This window comes from Ooceraea biroi, chromosome 7 (assembly GCF_003672135.1).
Source record: "Ooceraea biroi isolate clonal line C1 chromosome 7, Obir_v5.4, whole genome shotgun sequence".
Classification (NCBI taxonomy): domain Eukaryota; kingdom Metazoa; phylum Arthropoda; class Insecta; order Hymenoptera; family Formicidae; genus Ooceraea; species Ooceraea biroi.
The window spans coordinates 11,791,565-11,810,736 of NC_039512.1; the positions used below are offsets into that span (position 1 = coordinate 11,791,565).

General features: G+C 37.5%; 1 protein-coding gene across 1 annotated transcript; it reads right to left on the reverse strand.

Annotated features, from left to right (window-relative positions):
- Nucleotides 1-475: 475 nt before the first annotated feature.
- Nucleotides 476-18,206, reverse strand: LOC109610987 (otoferlin-like). The gene is given in 23 exon segments (XM_026971336.1): nucleotides 476-2,388; nucleotides 2,529-2,629; nucleotides 2,778-2,950; nucleotides 5,485-5,720; nucleotides 6,207-6,394; nucleotides 6,870-7,000; nucleotides 7,383-7,717; nucleotides 8,744-8,913; nucleotides 8,916-8,996; nucleotides 9,403-9,629; nucleotides 9,893-10,109; nucleotides 10,533-10,799; nucleotides 10,975-11,136; nucleotides 11,398-11,528; nucleotides 12,253-12,373; nucleotides 12,752-13,084; nucleotides 13,531-13,845; nucleotides 15,469-15,671; nucleotides 16,149-16,338; nucleotides 16,721-16,889; nucleotides 17,027-17,180; nucleotides 17,493-17,637; nucleotides 18,006-18,206. Coding segments are annotated over 23 exon segments (4,401 nt in total). The 5' UTR covers nucleotides 18,177-18,206; the 3' UTR covers nucleotides 476-2,207.
- Between the last annotated feature and the right edge of the window lie 966 nt (nucleotides 18,207-19,172).

A 19,172-nucleotide genomic window follows, 5' to 3' on the forward strand; every position in this document is an offset into this window, starting at 1 on the left:
GGAATCCTATATTATGAGCTCCTACCACACAACCAAACGATAAATGCAGATAAGTACTGCTCGCAACTGGACGAATTAAAGACAGCGATTCAGGAAAAACATCCAGAATTAGCTAATAGGAAGGGCGTCGTGTTCCATCAGGACAATGCCAGACCTCATGTTCCTTTGACTACCCGACAAAAATTGTTGGAGTTTGGCTGGGATGTGCCACCTCGCCCACCGTATTCACCAGACATTGCACCTTCAGACTTTCACTTATTTAGGTCTTTGCAAAATTCTCTTAGCGGCAAGAACTTCAACTCTTTGATCGACATAAAAAACCACCTTGAGGAGTTTTTCGCCGAGAAACCTAAGAAGTTCTGGGAGAATGGAATCTTCCAGTTGTGTGAAAGATGGACAAAGGTTATGAAACAAAACGGTGCATACATAGTCAATAAATATTTATCGACATAAAAAAATGTTGCCTTTGAATTTTCTTTCAAAATCGGCACGAACTTTCCGGACGACCCAATATAAAGATATCAAGAAAATTTGTGAGAATATGTGACAAAACACACACACGACATTTCATATTTAAATCGATGGAAAAAAAGGAAGCGCGAATAAAACAAATTTCACCATTCGAAATTTGGTGAATCCGGAACATCATCCTTCAATTGCGCTAATGAGCATCGAAATAAATTAATCAAATTCAGCGCGCTTAATTAAAAAGGAATATATCAAATATAATATAATTCACGAAGAAAATTGCGCAATTGCAACGTCACCGAGTCCGTGCGAATTAAATAAACAAACGATTAATTACACATATTACAACAAATTTACTCACCGGTCGATGCGTTGCCGTTGCTTTCTGTCTCCTCCCTAGCCCCGCCATTGATTCAAGCACTTCACTTCACTTAAATGAAGATCGATCGGTAAAGTGCTCCTAATTAGAATCGCGCGCACCAATTAACACATACTGCCACTCGTCACTCGTCATGACGATTCTCGTTATTTATTGCGCGCGCGGTGCATCCTGACCGAGTAAATAACACAAAGCGATTACGTGGCGGCACTCCTTTAGGCGCGAAATGTAAAGTACCGCGTGACGTTTGGAATATTCGACCCACGCGGCGTCAACTTCACGCTGGATCGCCGGGTAACCTCTCGGAGCGCAATGCGCCGATCGCGAATCAAAGCCGACCCGTCCGAATCGAGAAAACACGGCTAATCAGGCTCGCGCGCGCTGATTAATGCGACACGGCGTTCGTCCATTATTCCCCCTCGGCAATCTCGACGTTTATTGCACGCGCGACGCACTTCAGACGAGTAAATAATGCAAACTACGACGATCGCGCGACAGCACTCCCCGACTTTCCTGAGGCGCGCGATTTAGAGCAGCACTGTGACGCAATATGCGAACCACGCGACGGCAACTTCACGCTGCTGGCATGCGAGCTGTCGCATCGCGCAGCGCCGCGAGATAGGTGGACCACAAACCCAAAGCGTATGCGTCCAGGAATGACTAATTGCTAATCGCTAATTACTGATCGAAGCTCGTAATAAGATTCGTAACGCGAGGCACGGCTCGGCACTTCGCGCGCGACTGAAGAGAGAGAACTATTTCTTATTTCTACGACCTATCTTCTTGTATACGCGTATACACGCGACATTGCCATTAAATAAACAGAGCCATCATTTCCCTATATTTGGTCACGTGTGATATTAGTGTCGTTTTGATATTATTGACGTTATTAGATAATGTTTGTGGAAAATTCCTCTAATCCTTTGTGTCCACGATGCTAGAAATCGGTTCGAGATCTCGATCCGAGAAATATGTAGCCAATCAACTTGCAGCTTTCCCGTAAAAGTGCAAGTTGATTGGCCACACATTTCTCGGATCGATTTCTCGCATCGTGGCTTTACGCATATTTCTGCGTATTTTATGTGATATAATTACGTTAATAATTTACTACGTTAATAATTTAATCAATTATAACGATCAATTATAAGAATTATTTATTAATGTTTGACAAAACCATTAACGGCTAAAAGGGATGTATGACATTATTAACTTATATTATCACTTTTAATTATTTTTACCTATGTTTATCTTACGAGTTTATGCTTATCACAATAGTTTTCGCATCTGGTAAGTTTATAAAACAAGAACTAGACAGATGTATCCTACATATACATTCGTCAACTACACACTCGTCTGAGAACTAAGCGCCTAAAAGACGCTTGACGAAATATCCGGGGAAAGCGTAAACCCCGCATACTACTAAAAGCAAGAGAAGCGTACTCACGAGACAGCACACTATTCGCCATTTATAATACCGGCAAACGACGAACCAGCATGCTCTCCATGGATTGCGAAACCAAGAAAAGGAGGTATCAGGACGTCTATAAACACACACATAGCAATAATTCATAACTGGAAACATACTGTGAAAGAAAGAGTAATATTTTATTCGAAATAAGATGTTAAATGCAATATTGCTAAATCCGAATTAATAATAAATAAAAATAAGAAAAGAGTGGACCTTGGAGGGGAAAGATTTTGGGGTGGATCTCTTCCCTTGCCTGCCGGTTGATTGTCTGCGTCTTCCGCTTTTAAAATAGATATTTCCAATTCAACACTGCCCTACATTGAAAAAGCACATAAATAATAATCAATTAAGATTAATCGTGCCTTAAAATCTTTTTCTAAATATTCATTTATAATTATTTATGGTTTGATAGCTAAGAAAGTTTCCTGATAAATCTCCCGATAAACTCTTATGATATTTTACCGCTTGAATATATTTTCTGGTGGCAATCCTGCGCGCAAAGGGCCACCAAGCTCTAGTTCGCGTAACTTTAAATAGATTCACCGTGGGTAGCTGCGGTTCAAGTAATTTCAGCGTACAGGTTTTGGAGTTCGAACTGCCCCGCGGCATTCTCGACAAATCCAGTGTCAGCTCACCTGTAAAGCGTGTATTAAGCTGTAAGATGATTGCGCAACATTCACGCAACGATTACGCAACATATCACAGATCATGTCAATTCACAACACGATAATGTATCTTTTCAGATGTATGAGTGAAGTCTGTTTCTCTTGAAACTGATTTCAGAAATTCGCAATTCAAAAATAATTGATCTCGCGCTATAAATGACGCGGTAACTCGCGTACAAGCGTGAACTTGCCGTTGTGTTGGTACGAATGTTTTCCAATATCGCGGTACATCTACATTCCGCATGTAACTAAAGTCGAAGTACCGCGCGGTCGTTGCATTCCGCGTTCTTTGCTCGTTTAAAGTGTACTGCGCATATAATAAACATCCGGAATGCCGCGAGAAATGACGAGAGAATGTTACGTGTTAATTAATCAACGCGTTCCATTTTAATTATGCGCGTTTTCCGGTCGAGCAAATCGAGGTTCGGTTCGCGGTTAACGTATCTTGCGCCGTGAGATGAGCTGCTGGCGATTCGCATACAGCGTGAAGTTGCTGCCGCGTGGTTTCGTGTGGGCCAAACTTTTCAGCGCTCTATATCGCGCGCGCGTAACGCCGGGAATGCCGTGCGATCGTCATGTCTCGCGTTGTTTGCTCGTTTAAAGTGCATCGCACTTTATCGCACGTGAAATGAACGCCGGGAGTGCCGTATCGGGAACGTTATAATGTGTTGATTAGTGCGTCCTGATTAGCAAGCAACACTTCGCTGCTGAATCTACACCTCCGCGCGATGAAATGCCGCGATCAATGCCGGAGCCAGGTACGAAACAATGGCGCTGCGTCGGTCGGGTGAGTGAGGAACTATTGTGTTGGCCAAAAAGTAATTGCGTTCTTTTTTATATAAATAAAAGGCGAATTTTTCATGGGAAACAAAAACTTTATTAAACAATATATTGTCCATTTTGTTTGATTATCTTTTGCCATTTTTCAGGCAACTTCATGATTCCGCGCTCAAAAAAGTTCTTATCTTTTTCAGCAAAAAACAATTCCAAGAACGATTTGATATCCTCATCAGCAGTCAAGGTTTTACCATTCAAGGCGTTTTGCAAAGAACGAAACAAATGGTAATGTGATGGTGCCAGGTCTGGCGAATATGGTGGATGTGGTAACATCATGGTAACACATCCCATCCAAGCTGCAACAATTTTTCACGAGTGACCAAACTTGTACGTGGTCTAGCGTTATCATGGTGAAACACAACACCTTTGCGATTCACCAATTCTCGACGTTTCCGTTTGATGGCATCATTTAATTTATCCAGTTGACGACAGTATACGTCTGAATTAATGGTTTGATTCCTTGCAAGCAGCTCAAAATACACAATACCTTTAAAGTCCCACCAGACTGACAGCATAATCTTTCTTTGGTGAATATCTGCTTTTCAAGTGCTTTGAGCAGGTTCATCACGCTTGCTCCACGATCTTTTTCGTTTGATGTTGTTGTAGACGATCCATTTTTCGTCGCCTGTTATACGTTTCAAAAATGGATCATTTTCCTCACGTTTCAAAAGAGAATCGCAGATGTCAATACGCTTAGTGAGATGAATTTCTTTGAGCTCATGTGCTACCCAAATATCGAGCTTACTAATGATCCAAGTCGTTTTGAATGGTTTTCAACACTCGATTTCGATATGTTAAGATTCTCAGCAATCTCTCGTGTTGTTAAACGCCGATTCGAATCGATCAGTGCCTTTATTTTGTCATCATCAATTTCGATTGGCCTTCCTGAGCGTGGTGCATCTTTCACATTAAAATCTCCAAATCGAAATTTAGTAAACCAATTTTGACACTGCCGCAGTTTTAAAGCATCTTCGCCATATACATGACATAACTTTTTATGAGCTTGCACAGCGTTTTTCCCTTTTCGGAAGTAATAAAACAAAATATGAGGAAAATGTTCTTTTTGATTTTCCATTTTGAAATCGACGGCAAACAAACAATTGTTAACGAAATCGTGTACTTTCTTTTTGTAAAACAAGCTTGAACTGTGAGTTGTTAACCTACATAATGAATTTGCGGTTTAGAATGAAGTTAGTTACATTTCAAGATATGTATGTCCATCTATTGGAAAAAAACGCAATTACTTTTTGGCCAACCCAATAATTTCATTTGCATCTTTTTATTTTGTCCGCAAATATTCGATTAAATTGCAATTGCGTCATTCTTGGCAGTTTCGAAAGATGGAGAAAGATAGGATGGAGATACGCTATTACGTATCTTACATTGCATATTATATTGTATACGCTATGTATTGCGTACGTATATTACATATGGCGAACACATGCGTTGTTTGTACATATTACATGCAGTGTGCACCATTTAGTATGTATGATGCACCGCGCGCTGTATGTCGTGTATCATGCCGAGTATCATGCTTTTCCATCATCGATCAACATTTTTGAGAGTGAAGCTGTATATCGTGTACCGAGTATCATGCTTCTCCATCATCGATCAACATTTTTGAGAGTGAAGCGTTTGCGCGCGGTCACGTCGACCATTTTAATTACCTAAAAAATCGTCCGATGAGAAATGATCGCTGTCCCAGACTTGTAGCCGAAGCTTGCAGGGCAACTTCTCTTCGGCTTCGTGTTTTGCGAATATTGGCATTCTCCTGCGGACTATCATAACATTCTCGCCTTTCGAGTACGTAACGCGAAACACAAATCTCCAATTGAAATTACCCTCCCCGTTCAGAGAGTTATAGTGAATATCGGTTTTCTGATAGTGCTCGTATAAGATCCATCTGCAAAATTGTTTTTGATTACTTGCTAATGGAATTTCTGTTTTAAATGATAAATCAATCGGGCAATTTTGAGCATAAAGTCGGATATTTTGTTATCGCAGTTGCAATCGATTACAACGCAAAATTGGTTGAAAATGGAATTAATATTAAATTCCGACTAATTAAAATAACTCATCGCTGCCGTCATATTGGATTACAATTATAACAACAGCGAAAAATACACGAATTTATCCGACAATTGTGTGGCAAGAATTAAAGGATCATTATGAAGGATTAATGCAAATAATATGAATATTTTCATACTCTGTGAAATTCGATGCTTATTTGAGTGGATTTGTGATAGTTGTTGTGTTACATTACATTTTGTTGCACTTCATACTGTAACATAATCTTGAAAACAAATTTCCTGCGGTTTCATATTGCAGCGTAGTCTCCAAAAAGCACTTTTCTTTGACACTTTTCAATATTTACGATGTTGTAACATACCCTTTGACGTAGATATCGGAGCACTTTTCTCCAGTAAGAAATTGGCTCTCGACCAGCGGTATATTTTCGGTATTCCAAATAATCACGCGAATTTCATATTCTTCCGGTATCGGAGGAGCAATGTTGACCGTTGGTTTCGGTGGTAATTGTCCGGTTTGAAACATATCGATCCACATTTCCAGTTTTCCCTGGAAAATATTATAAAAATGATTACAGTTATATAATCATTTTTGTGTATACATTTACGAAAAGATATTTATATAAACAAAAATTTTTCATATTCCAAGTACAATATCACATCCTAGAATTTAATACCAATTTATATGAGAAAATGTTTTTAACACGTAAAATGTTTGTGCGTATCTAAATACATATTTATATAAATTTTTCGAATCAGAAATTCTCTTTTATGAACGCTCACGCAAACTAATATTTAACATTGTATGAGCAAAACGCGTCACAGTAATGTACTTTCTTATTTGCATAATTTTGAATTATATTGCTATTCATATTATTCTGGTAATTTAAAAGAACTTCTTTGACAAGAGACAATGTAATTAAAGTATAAAGATAGTTTATTATTTACGAAGCAATACGCTTTCTGTAACGATTATATTTTCTGAAGAATTATTGTTCACAGCATTCTGATATATTTTGTATTACTTGCTCGAGGCCAGGTCTTTTAGCGTTAAAAAGTGGTCGTCGCTCGACGTGCTCTGGCACTAGGGCACATCCGCAAATGGGAAAATCTTGCCACTGATGAAGCACATTCAAGGCCATGCATTCTTCTCTGTCTGTCAACCCGCATCGATCATTTAGCATAAATTCGGTTAACGGATTACTTTACTTTGTACATGTCAAATATAATTGGCGACTGAAAGGATTAAATTAAACCCGATTTTCAAGGCATTTCTTCTCGTTCTTCTCGTTTACCGGTGAAACTACCATTAGCGTTTATAAGAACAGAAATTCGCTTACAGTAGTTGCTTCTTATTGCGCTTTGTTAGACAGTTGCCAATTATCCAGTTGAATCTTCCATTTGAATTATCAATCAAACATGGTATTAATAACATAGTATTAATAACATATAATTTTATTATAATATGATACTCTCATGTTATATTACATTTATCACCATATATTTATCGCGATTTTCGATCAGCTGATATCGCATACCGATTTCAACATCGCGTTCGATCACTGCGTCAAAGGGAAACGACCGCCTGCCGATATTGACTTCGCGTTCATGGTATTCCGGTGACGGCAGATTGTTCTTTCTGCACAGCGATTCCAATATCTGCGTCGGTCTTTCGCGATCCCTCCAAGCGTTGTAACCGCCGGTATTATAAACCTTCGCGATGCCGCAGTGTGCACGATGCCGGCTGTAAAAGCGATTCTCGATATCGATCCGCGTCTCACCGATCAAATCGTCCGCCGTCGCGATGTCATAGTCCCACACTTGAATCACCAACATGTAGTCCTGCGGAAAGCTTGCCTCGATCTCGAACATTCTAATAAGACAAAAAGATTTATATTTATTAATTATTCTGCCTTGAAGAATTGATTATCAAGATAACGCGTATCAATCGTTATCTGCAAAAAAAATCTGATCGTGCAGCTTGGAAGGTATAAAAAGTCCATCCATGCGAATGCACAGATGGACATCGATAAAACATTTGCTCGATAACGCCTTAAGGGTGAGGACTATATTGCAAAGCGCCTTGAAAGAAGCTATCATGGCTTTTTTGTGCACCTTACCGGCCAAACGTAGGATTCAATTGATTGGCTATATAATTCTTCCTGTCGCTGATAGAATTTTTTCCCAGCTTCACGCAGAGATACGGGTCGGACTTGCCGCTGAGGGGATCCTTAGGCTGTAAATTGATGCCTGGGCGAAAAGCAAATTTACCGTCGGCCTGAGAACGCATTTTCTGGTTTGCCGAGAATTATAAGGTGTGTCGAAAATTCCCGTAAACCAGAGAGAAAGGAAGTCTATGTCGTTTTTCAGCTATTTAAAAGAAGCTTTTCTTGATAGAAAGTTACGATATACATGAAATTTCTTATAGGAAGTCGTATATTTTCCGCGGTTGCTCTTACTCACAATACAGTGTCTCTTAAAAGGAATTCGGAAATCTTGAAAGCTTAAAGTTAAATTTTGTGGATGCTTTCGCCACGACTTTTTAATTATTAAATATAAATATCTTAATTTCAAAATTTGAAATTATCTAACACCGAGTGATATAGATGTTATGCAATATACACTTTTCTTTTTTCGGCGCACGTGATATGACACAAAGACTTACCTTTTACTACGTAAAGTCTAACGAGAAACTTAACAGACTCTTGAGGCGGATAATCGTTGCACAGGCCATTAACCGCGTCTCTCCCACTTCTCGTCTTGCAGGGAAGATTGTCAGGATGCGGCCATCGGTATATAGAAATATGTCCCTGCAAGGAAGGATGTTTTCATTGTACTCTTTTTATAAATTTAAAAAAATTGATTTAATTGAGGAAATAATTTCTCGAAATAAATTAACCTTAAATTTGCCTGCGTAATTATCTCCATCGAGGTCGGCATTCTCGCTCTTTTTCCCGCGCCACAATTCGAAAGTACTGAGTTGATCTTGAAATCCCTTGAATTGTGGCTGCATCTCCAGTTCCGTAGAATAGATCTGATTTCAGTGTCTGAGCGTCTGAAGTTCAGGCAAGTACATTAAACTGTACCTTGAACGTTACCACGGGCTTACGATGGAACGCTGTCGTAATTCCTAGTTCTCGATTTCTCTCCTCCTACGTGGTTCGACGGTAATTTACATTATCAGGAGTTTCGGCTGATTGGCTTTAGTCAAGCTTCATGCTCTATGTAATTATCAGCAAAACCGGTTCACTTATCAGAGGCGCAACTTATGTATAAAATGAAACTCAGTTAAGTAGGTCTCTAGAAAAGCTGAAGCTTCACGAGATTACAAGGAGCTTGAGGATTTCGAAACTAGAAAATTCCGAAAGCTAAGAATTTAATTTCTTATAATTTCAATTATATATATTATAATTGTTGAATTAAAACACTTTAAGTACAGATATTAAAAGTTAGGATAATAACAATTCCTTTATCTATATTATCTATATTAGTGAAGTCCAAGCAAAAGAAAAAATAAGTTAAAATTCTATTTTATTACAATCAATTCTGTTCTTTCACCTGAAGAGAAGCGAAATATTTGTTCCACCAATCAAGAGTCTCGTCATCGTCGTCCTGATAAATTTCCATTATCTTTTTCTTGATAAAAAACTTAAATTTTAACATCTTTTTTATAATTACAAGCCATCTCTTTAGTTTCGAGTAGATGTCGGTTGCAGCCATCCTTTTGTACGCCATGAGGCTTTTGCTTTCTTCCTTCGAAGGAGTATAATCGATCGGCAAAGGTACTATGCTCAAAATAGCAAAACAGAAGCGATATTATAATAGAAGATTTTATTATAAAAATAGTACTGATAGTATTAATAGGAAAAAAGGAACAATGAATAGTTTTTAACTTTTTTTTTAATTTTCGAGATCTAATTTTGAATCAGATTTTTACTTCAGTTTTGTGATGTCAAAAATATATACTAAAATAGGATTTATATTCTGTTTTTTGATGTGAAATTAAAAGTTCACATAAATATCGTTTAAATAGTGATGTGGTACTCACACACTACTGTCGTCTGTCGTTTCGCTAGCTGAAATTTCTGCATGAATTTCGACTCGTATATCTGAATGTTATAATCCTCTTCGGTTATTAATTGCTCCAGGAATACGTGAATGTTGGGAATAACGCAGATCCCCGCGTACTTGAAGCAACCGAATCCACGAGAATCGTAAGCTTTTATGTTGATGCTCGGATAGTAAATGTCAAGTTCCGGCAGTTCCTTCATGATAAATGCGTTTTAAAGCCTCCGTTTTCCCGTTATCAATAACAATTCATTCTTATTCTTAATGCAATTTTTATTCTTAATTGTCAAGTTAACGATGACGAGTATAATCAAAGCAAATGGCAATCATTGAGGACCTCCAATTAAATTGTTATTAAGAAAAATAATAGTTCCTCGACTGTTTTTAGAATCTATCGAACAATTACCTAATTGCGTTTACTTTCTAACTCTTTCGCTTCTAACGACTAAAATCATCATCAATGAAATGTTCTGCTGATTAAATATAAGTTTAAATAAATATTGTTTTTATACATACATTCATTTTTGCTTCTATATTTCTGGAAAAGTTATAGCGAAAGAGTTAAAGTGGACGCACAGAGGCTCGCTAAATAAGTATTTTCGTAATCGTCACGAGATTACCAGCTCCACCATGACGTGCGGTTCTTGAAAATTGCTGAATTTCCGGGCGTTCTTCATCACTTCCGACTTGACGTGGACACCAGTGCACTCCACTATAATTCTCGGCCTGCGTACGGGCGTATACTTTATCTTCCTCATGTCGCGAACACCCCAAAAGATCACCTCCAGTCTGTAGTTGGCCATTTTCGGCCTGATATCCGGCGGGATGCTGTAAATCTTGTCGTCGACTAACGCGCCCATTGGAATGTCCAAAATCTCCTCCTCCGTCTGTAGTAGTGCGCACATGTATTTTATTCGGGCATTGTTCTCTGCAGTGTTCACTCAAAATCGAGAAATAGAATACGAAACGGCAAATTGAACATATTGTACGCAAAGAATGTAAGAGTAGTGTTGGCACATCGTATATAATACATTTTTTCGCGGGAAAAAATCGATAGCTCACTTCTATCAGCTCGAATGCGGCGAGGACCGAACCAGTATGGTCCTTCTGCGACTGAAATTTGTACCAGTTTAATTTCGGTGGGAAATCGGGCGGCGAGTAAGTCTCTGCTGCGAGTTTCACTAATGGCACCGCAATAGACCTGCCGCAGAACTCCCTCGTGCTCTGTGTTTTTTTTTTGTGCAAAAAATACACGCAAGAGATAGCGAATGTAACAGCAGTAGTTCAAGTTCTTCTCAAATTTATATTTGAAGTTCGAAAGTGATTTTATCAGCATACACGTAAGCACGTACAGCTGATTTATTAATATTTGTTTTGTACTTATATTCTTTTGATGTACTCTTTCAATGCATGCTAGATTTTCCTTTATCTTATTCTTGGAAAAATATTATCCAGAGATTTTGAGGGATATGTTGTTTCACTTACGCATAAATCCTGATCGAAAACCTGTAGAACGACTTCGGGTGGTAGAGATTTAATATATTCTTTAGTACCGTGCAAGATAACAGGAGGAAATATCAACGTCTGGTCCCAAAATGGATCTAAGTTCTGCCTTACTACCTGCAAACATAAAAACATTATTACCTATTTAAAGATTTCAAAGTGATGCAAGATATATTTCTTCTTTATAAATATTTCGTATAATTTAAAACAACATTTATCTCTCTTTTCGGTCACACCTAATTTTTCTTTTATATTTTTTTTCTCAATTATTTTATTGATCAAAAGAATGTATTATTAAATATGTTTAATAAAATATAGTTTTAGGCGGAAACTGCGTTTTCTGTTATCGTTTAATTTATCATTAATTTGTTAATTTAACATTTCTTCAGTAAACGAGATAAACATATTTTCGGAGCAAGAGATAATTTCGTGCGTACAAGCAATTAACTTTAAAACTTCGCATTTCATATATAATCTACACAGCACGAAACAGATGCATTGCTATTAACGTAATGTTTTAATTTAAATGTTATATGGCACGGGGAACATTAATCATGCTCACGTTACATTAGTCATTATTCTCATACATTTCATGGAAGTGAACTGTCGTAACGGTACACGCCGTAGAAATTTTACGGTATCATGATCGTAACCATTAGTGTTGCGTGCATGCATACACAGACAGTACGATCAGGACTCGTAATCGCGATACTATTTGCGCGCGGGAACAGAAGAGTTGTATTCCGCTCAAAATCTCATAATCTAAGAATACAAGAGAGAAAGTGCAAAATTTACAGCGACTTATGTACGTTACGTGTAATGAAAATCTTGCGTAACTCACTTGCGTGGAAAGCGTGTATCCGTGAAACGCAACACGTACAAACGAGTTCAGCAAACCGGAAGCGTCCATCCCAGGATCAAAGCGACCTTGGAATATGTGTGCTCGCAGTCGAAATACCTGTAATAATCAAATTGTCACAATTTCCCTCCTTCTCTTTCTCTTTGATTTTCTGTTTCTCTATTGCTCTCAACATCAGTAATAGTAATATAACTATTATATTAATAGTATTTGTATACAAGCGTGTATATTAATATTAAGTGAATATACAATATTAATATAATACATTACTAATATACATTAATAAATTATATTATTTATATAATATAATATTATTATAATATAATATATTAATGAATATATTAATAATGTACATAGCTTCACATTAAATATAAACTTAGCGCTTATAACACAGCACCTAGTTATTATTATATTACATTTAATAAGTCACGCAAGATTATAATGCTTCCCCGAGATAGTTCTTGCTACTTTTTTTACCGTGGACTGATTGTACTCGATGTACTTCGGGAAGGTGTCGACGTTTCTGCTGTGATCGATCTCGTATCCTGGTGGTATCGCACTCCAACACGCCGCAGTGTACTTTGCGTTACCGAGCCACAAAAAAGCGTCTACCTTGCAAGCGAAGTACTCGGCACCTACGTCCTCATCGTCAGGATTACTAGGGAAGAGGTTGATACGCCGACCGCACTTTTCGCCCATCTCGGTGATCTCCTCGGAGTAGACGATCTGCTCCGCGGACAATCGCGAGCAGGCGACTCGCTTCGAGCCGGCGATCAACCAGACGAAGACATCTGGTAGGCTATGCTGGGGCTGATCGAACAAAAATAGTAAATTAGTAATATCAGTGTTAATAATACTTGCCAGTGCTATAATTGATGAACAACTATCGCAAAATAAGAATGACGAATAAACAAAATAACGATTTTTTATAATCGTTAATACATATAATCGAAATATAATTGAAAATAATAAAATTTTCGATTAGATGAGAAATTTGGAATTAGTGTGTTGCTATCATGAGAATTTTTCTATTTTTTGACAATTTAAAATATCGACGCAAGCATTATTAAAAAAGAGTATCTTTACTCGCAACTTCAGTCATAATTAGCAAGTTTCAGAAAATTTTGAACTATTCATCATACTGAGGTATCCGAGGAAGCAAATTTACTTGGCTTCACTCTGAAGGATGTCTTTCAATCTTGCCTCCAGCACTTAAAGTGTTACTTGAGTTACGTCGTTAATCACGGTCGACTTACATCTTCGCACAAATCCCTCAATTTTCTCAGGTACTGATACGCGTGGATCATCGCGATTCTCATGTAGTTGTTGTTAGGCAGTTCGCCAGTAATCTTGATCTTGTCGAGGATATCTTCGACGTTGTTGTGACACAGATTCACACGATGATGATCAAGTCTAGTGGTCCCGCCCTTGTCCTCGTGTTTGTCAGTATCCAACATATGCAGATAACGCGTGCAGTGAGCTTTCAGCGCGCGAATCGTCTCGTTGTAAGCCTCGAAGGCTCTCGGGTTCTCCACAGTCATGAGAGCTTCCAGTTTCTCCAATCTCGCCTCCTGGGAATGTATTAAAACAGTTTCTAAGATACGTAATTCATGCGAAAAGAGCGCCTCCGGGACGCATCGAAAGTTTCCTGATACTTTAAAATGTGAGTAGGATCAGTTCGAAAGTATCGAAAAAGTCCGACCATTATTCAATTCTGAACAATAGCTCTACCCTTTCTTTCAACGAATAAGTTAATGTGTCGTAAGCCTAAATTCGCCGTCGCAGAAAATTCATCCACGTCTCGCTAGCGCAAAACGAAGAATTTCCGTGCTTCATGATAAAACTGATGAATAATAAATACTGACCAAAAAATGAGCGATGTAGTGGAGATTGTTGCTGTTGTGCATTCGCCATTCCAAGTTGGGCCACCAGGATTTCACATACAAACAGGGCTTCCTGGAGCCCAGGGGCAGATAATTATGCTTGCCATTCAGGGTGCCAGTGGCTCGCGGGGCTGATTGGCTCTCGAAGCTCAGTCGCTTCTCTAGCTGCTCGTTTTCTGCCAAAAGTGAGAACAGACAGAGAAAATAAGTGTTCTCATCGCGCATTTTTACTGCTAAATGTGACTCGCCGAGTCTCATCCCGCGTTGGTGTCGAGAGTATGCTTCACGTTAGACAAATACAGAGTGGCTCTGTAACCAGCAGTGACAAATCTTAGGGATGACATGGAGAAGATTACCATCGTATCCGATATCTCGAGAGGCTTAGGGGAGATAAAATTAAGTGTTCCTTTCAGTGCTTCGTCAAGTCGGAAGAAAGCATCGTCCGACACGAGTCACGAAATAATCACCGTGATTCCCTTTTACTACGTATAGACGTTCATACTTGAGAGCCACCCTGTAGAAATCGCGGTCGATAGTGTAACGTGTTCGCGGAAATCGAGAAAAAAAAATAGAGAAAAATATCAGATATTTAAAACGAAGTGTCTCAAAATTCTCGTTTCCGTTTTCATCCGCGAGCACATTTCACACTAAAAGGATTTCTGGATAAAGGCGCAAATATAGCCAGCTAGAGTAAAAATCTCTGGTGCACCTGATAAGCCGTCGTTATTGTCTTCGATGCATTGACTATGCGGAAATTGTCGATTGCCCGCGTTTCCCAGGCTCAATTCGAAGCTCATCAATTTCGACCCGAATCGAGAACGGTCGATCATACACACATCATACAGAACACCAACCAAAAGATACTCCTCGGTTGACCACAAGTTTCTCTAAATTTCGTAATTTTTCTAATGTTAAAAAGAGTAATAGAATATATTTCGGATTATTAAGAAATAATCTTAATTATTTAATATTACATTAACGTAATAATTTTTAAATTTCTATTAATTTATTTCTAATTAGCATTTAAAATATTTCTTTTCAATTCCCCACATTTCCATTTCAAATTATTCGGATTACTATACATTTTATATTCATTGAACTGTTACGCTCAACTTGCTGAAGATAGAAAAAATCGATTAAAATACATTAAATTACATAAAAATATAATAAATTTATGAAAATTGTTAAAATTGTTTGAAGTGTCTCAGTTGCTGAAATAAGAAGTCTATTTCTCTAAAACAAAAACTACTCTCTGCCATGAATAGAATAACAAATCACGGAAATAAAACGTATCACAAGGAATCCAATCACTTCGATAATAGGGAATGCCGGAACAGTCTCGACTCCGATTCCGGGAGATGGTTCTGGGTCATCCATTTCAGTTTTCAGCGACAGAAGCACCCTCCCACGATACAAAGGCATTGCCGTCAAGCATTTGCCCGAGCAGCCGTTCTTTTCCACCGAGCCAGATCCGTAAAAGTGGATGAAAGACGGGCCGTAAGTCGGCAAAAATCCTGTTGAAAGACCAAATGTGCCACCTTTCGTAATTTCCCACGCAGTGTCGCACTCTTACGTTATTACTTTCTGATGTTTACTTGAAGCCCATTGTACACATTTAAGCTTCGGCTTAAGTCGGATACAAATGGGTTGTTTGACTTTTAAATTTAGGGTTTAAGGAAAAGTATATCTATACATTATACCATCCTTTATGGTATCACTTTACAGAAAGAAGAAAGATGTTATTACAAGCGCTTCTGTTTATACACAACATGTAAAAAATTAAACAAGACGTCTTTCTGCTTTACGTAAAATAATAAAACATGTTTAGTTAGTCATGAGAATAAATTACAAGTTTACTGTACAAATAACTTATCGATTCAGTGCTCGTACCATCTTATTTCCTACCATCCGGCACCAATTATCTGTTCATCAAAGTAAAGTATGTCAAGATATCTTGTATTCTTGGCAACGGGCGACTTGGTAATTCTTACCGTGCTCTCCGGAATTCGAAATCTTCGTCATATCCAGGATATGAACTGCTAGGACGCAGGTTCGGCAACTGTCGATACGGTGTTTTATAGAGATTCTCACACGACGGCAAAGAACAGGGAACATTTCCTTGAAAACGACACCCTCGTGGAATTTCGGGGAGTAGGTCTGCCATGCTTCACTTGTCGATCCCTGAAAGCACCATATTGCGTAATTACTTTGTGTAGTAATGTAGCATATAAAGTATAGCATTATCCGTCATGCACAAATAATTTGCACTGATAAAGAGCACGGTGCACGTGACAAATGAAATGCTCGCTATATATACTAATTGGAGCAATACATTACATAAAATAATTAAATAAGCACCGACCAGTACAAACAAATATTTTGATAGTGATAACGTTGTTTGTGACAAATGAAACGCTCGCGATATATTAAATCGCGCACAATAAGTTTAATAAAATGTAATTCAATACTCGTATATATCAATTCTCGAAATTGAGTACAAAAGTACAAAACATAACATTTTAGACTTTTGTTTCAAAATTAAAGATAATTAATTCCGGCGTACTTTCATTCCGGCGAACGATATTTGCACGTAGGGATTAACGTTCTCGAAGTCACTTTTCCTGCACAGGCTGCTCATGTCCGGCAATCCGTCGGCGCGATAAACGACGAAGATGTATCGGGCGCGTTGCCGGAAGAGCATTCTCTCGCCTCCGACGGGTAACAGTAGATTTCTACGTCGTTTTATTAATTTATACTCACGTGATAGGTGCACGAATGATGAATGTTCCGACAAGTCGGCCGGCATAAATTATGCACACTGTTAATAATCATCACTCTATTTATATTATCTATCTAGAGAGGAAATTACCCTTCGATATCATCTTCGCCCTCTGTCTCTGGGTGCACCTTGACTCTCTCACCCTTCGCGCTCACCGTGATGTTGCACTTTATGTAGCCTTTCGGGTCCGTCGTTAAATCTCTTGGATCCGTCAGCACCACCCATTTGTGATAGTATTGATGATCTATAAACAACGATATTATTTGTAAAATATTTGTTTACAAAAGTGTTTCCTTTTAATTTGCAACGTAGCATTTTTCGAAATTTCTGAAACATCTTTATTTTTTTATCTGTTAAAATTAATTTATTATAATCTGTGAATGTATAATATTGTCTTTTACGTAATATTATCTTGTGAATAACAAGGAATTTAGTTAATTAACTAGCTTGTTATCTACAAAAGCATGTGAATTGTTTTCCTTTAATTAAATCTGTTGTAACTCCTAAAGTTCTAAGGTTTCTCGTTTTCTTTCTTTTTCAAATACTCTTTTATAACCTGGCTGCTCCCATACTGTTGCAACTTCAAAGGAAATGTTTCCATAGAACTTTCGTCGCCGAAGGAAGTTCCGTAGATACACCGCTATCGTGATTTCCGTGCTTAGGAGAGTCTCCAGACTGCACGTGAAGTCGAACACGAAATACTGCGTATTTTGCATGAAGTAAAAGCTTACAAATGTGCAATTTTACACATAGATATCTCTATTAAATGCTAATATATCTAAAAATTAAAATTAAAATTCTAGAAACGCTAAGAATTGGAAAATAATTATTTAAAAAGTTTAAAACTCTTGAAAGTTTAACGATCTGTGATCCCCTTATGAAAATATTAAACAACTTGTTAAGAGAAAAAGTTCCTCAAATTTCTAACGATCAGACAGTAACAAAGTTTTAAGGATTGTACCATTTACAGACATGTAAGACAATTTGCAAATTCTAGCCGTTACAAATCGGATTCTATTAATTTTAGGTCGACCAAAACATAGGTTTGACAGCCTGGATAGAACTTAACCTCGTTGTAGACAGGATTATCAGTACTTTCGCGCACTATTGTCCTTCTCTTGCGATTTCCGACTTTGACGATGACCAATGCATTCGCATTTTGCGGCAGGTGCCTAGCCTCGAGTATAGTTACGCAAACTTGGTAAACGGAGAACTTCGGCCTGAATTTCTTGAAAGGCATCGCCGCACGCCGTAAAATCGATCGCTGATATTGGCCGCGCGCCAGATGTTATTTGCATTTGTTTAACTTGCCGTTTGTTTGTTTCACGACGTACTCGAAACTTTAAACGACAGCTCGAAATTTATGCGCCATAGATACAATGCAAAGCGACAAATAAAATGTGAGGATGCACATTTCCACGGTGTCCGGCAAAGTTTTTTCATTGACAAAGTTCTTTTGTACGACTGTCCGAAGATTTTTTCACTTGTTTCCATATTATGCATGCTTTTTTATTTTTCTAATATTTTTAAAATAATTACTATAATACAAAAATATATGTTTCTACATTTGTTATAAAGATACAAATAATTATTTTCTTATGACAAAATTGTCTTTATAATTTTTACATTTTACCTACAATTTTATGAATTTACAACTATTTATGTTTCTTTTTATAAATTTTTCAGGTAACTTACCAGTAGATTTGAACATTTGCCTACAATCGATGGCGGTCTCATCTGTTACATTTATCTCGCGCGAAAATACCAGCTGATGATACATGATACATGTTCAATACTATCAGTGAGTAAAGTAAAATTTATTTTTCATTTATATCTATCGTTGGTTCATCTATTTTAAATAAAAAGTTACATTATTTACTGTTGACTTGAAAGGCAGAAAAATTAACATTTATGAAAAGAAAAAAAAGAAATTAATTTGTTATTTAATAGCATCTGATAGATAAATGCATTAAATATAATGTTAAATATTAATTATACATTATAATTTTATTAAAAGTTTTTAATGAAATCAATAATTTCTGTATATAATATCTTAAAATTTCGATTTTTGCTCGAGAAATATTGCAGATTGTCCAATGACGTATATAGTTGACTTACTGCTTCTGCAGATGGCAACAGAATAAATTATGCAGCTGTAATATTTATATTTATTATTTTGCAGTAAATATGTGTTTCTAATTATAACTAAAGTTTAATTTTTGATAAGCATTAATTT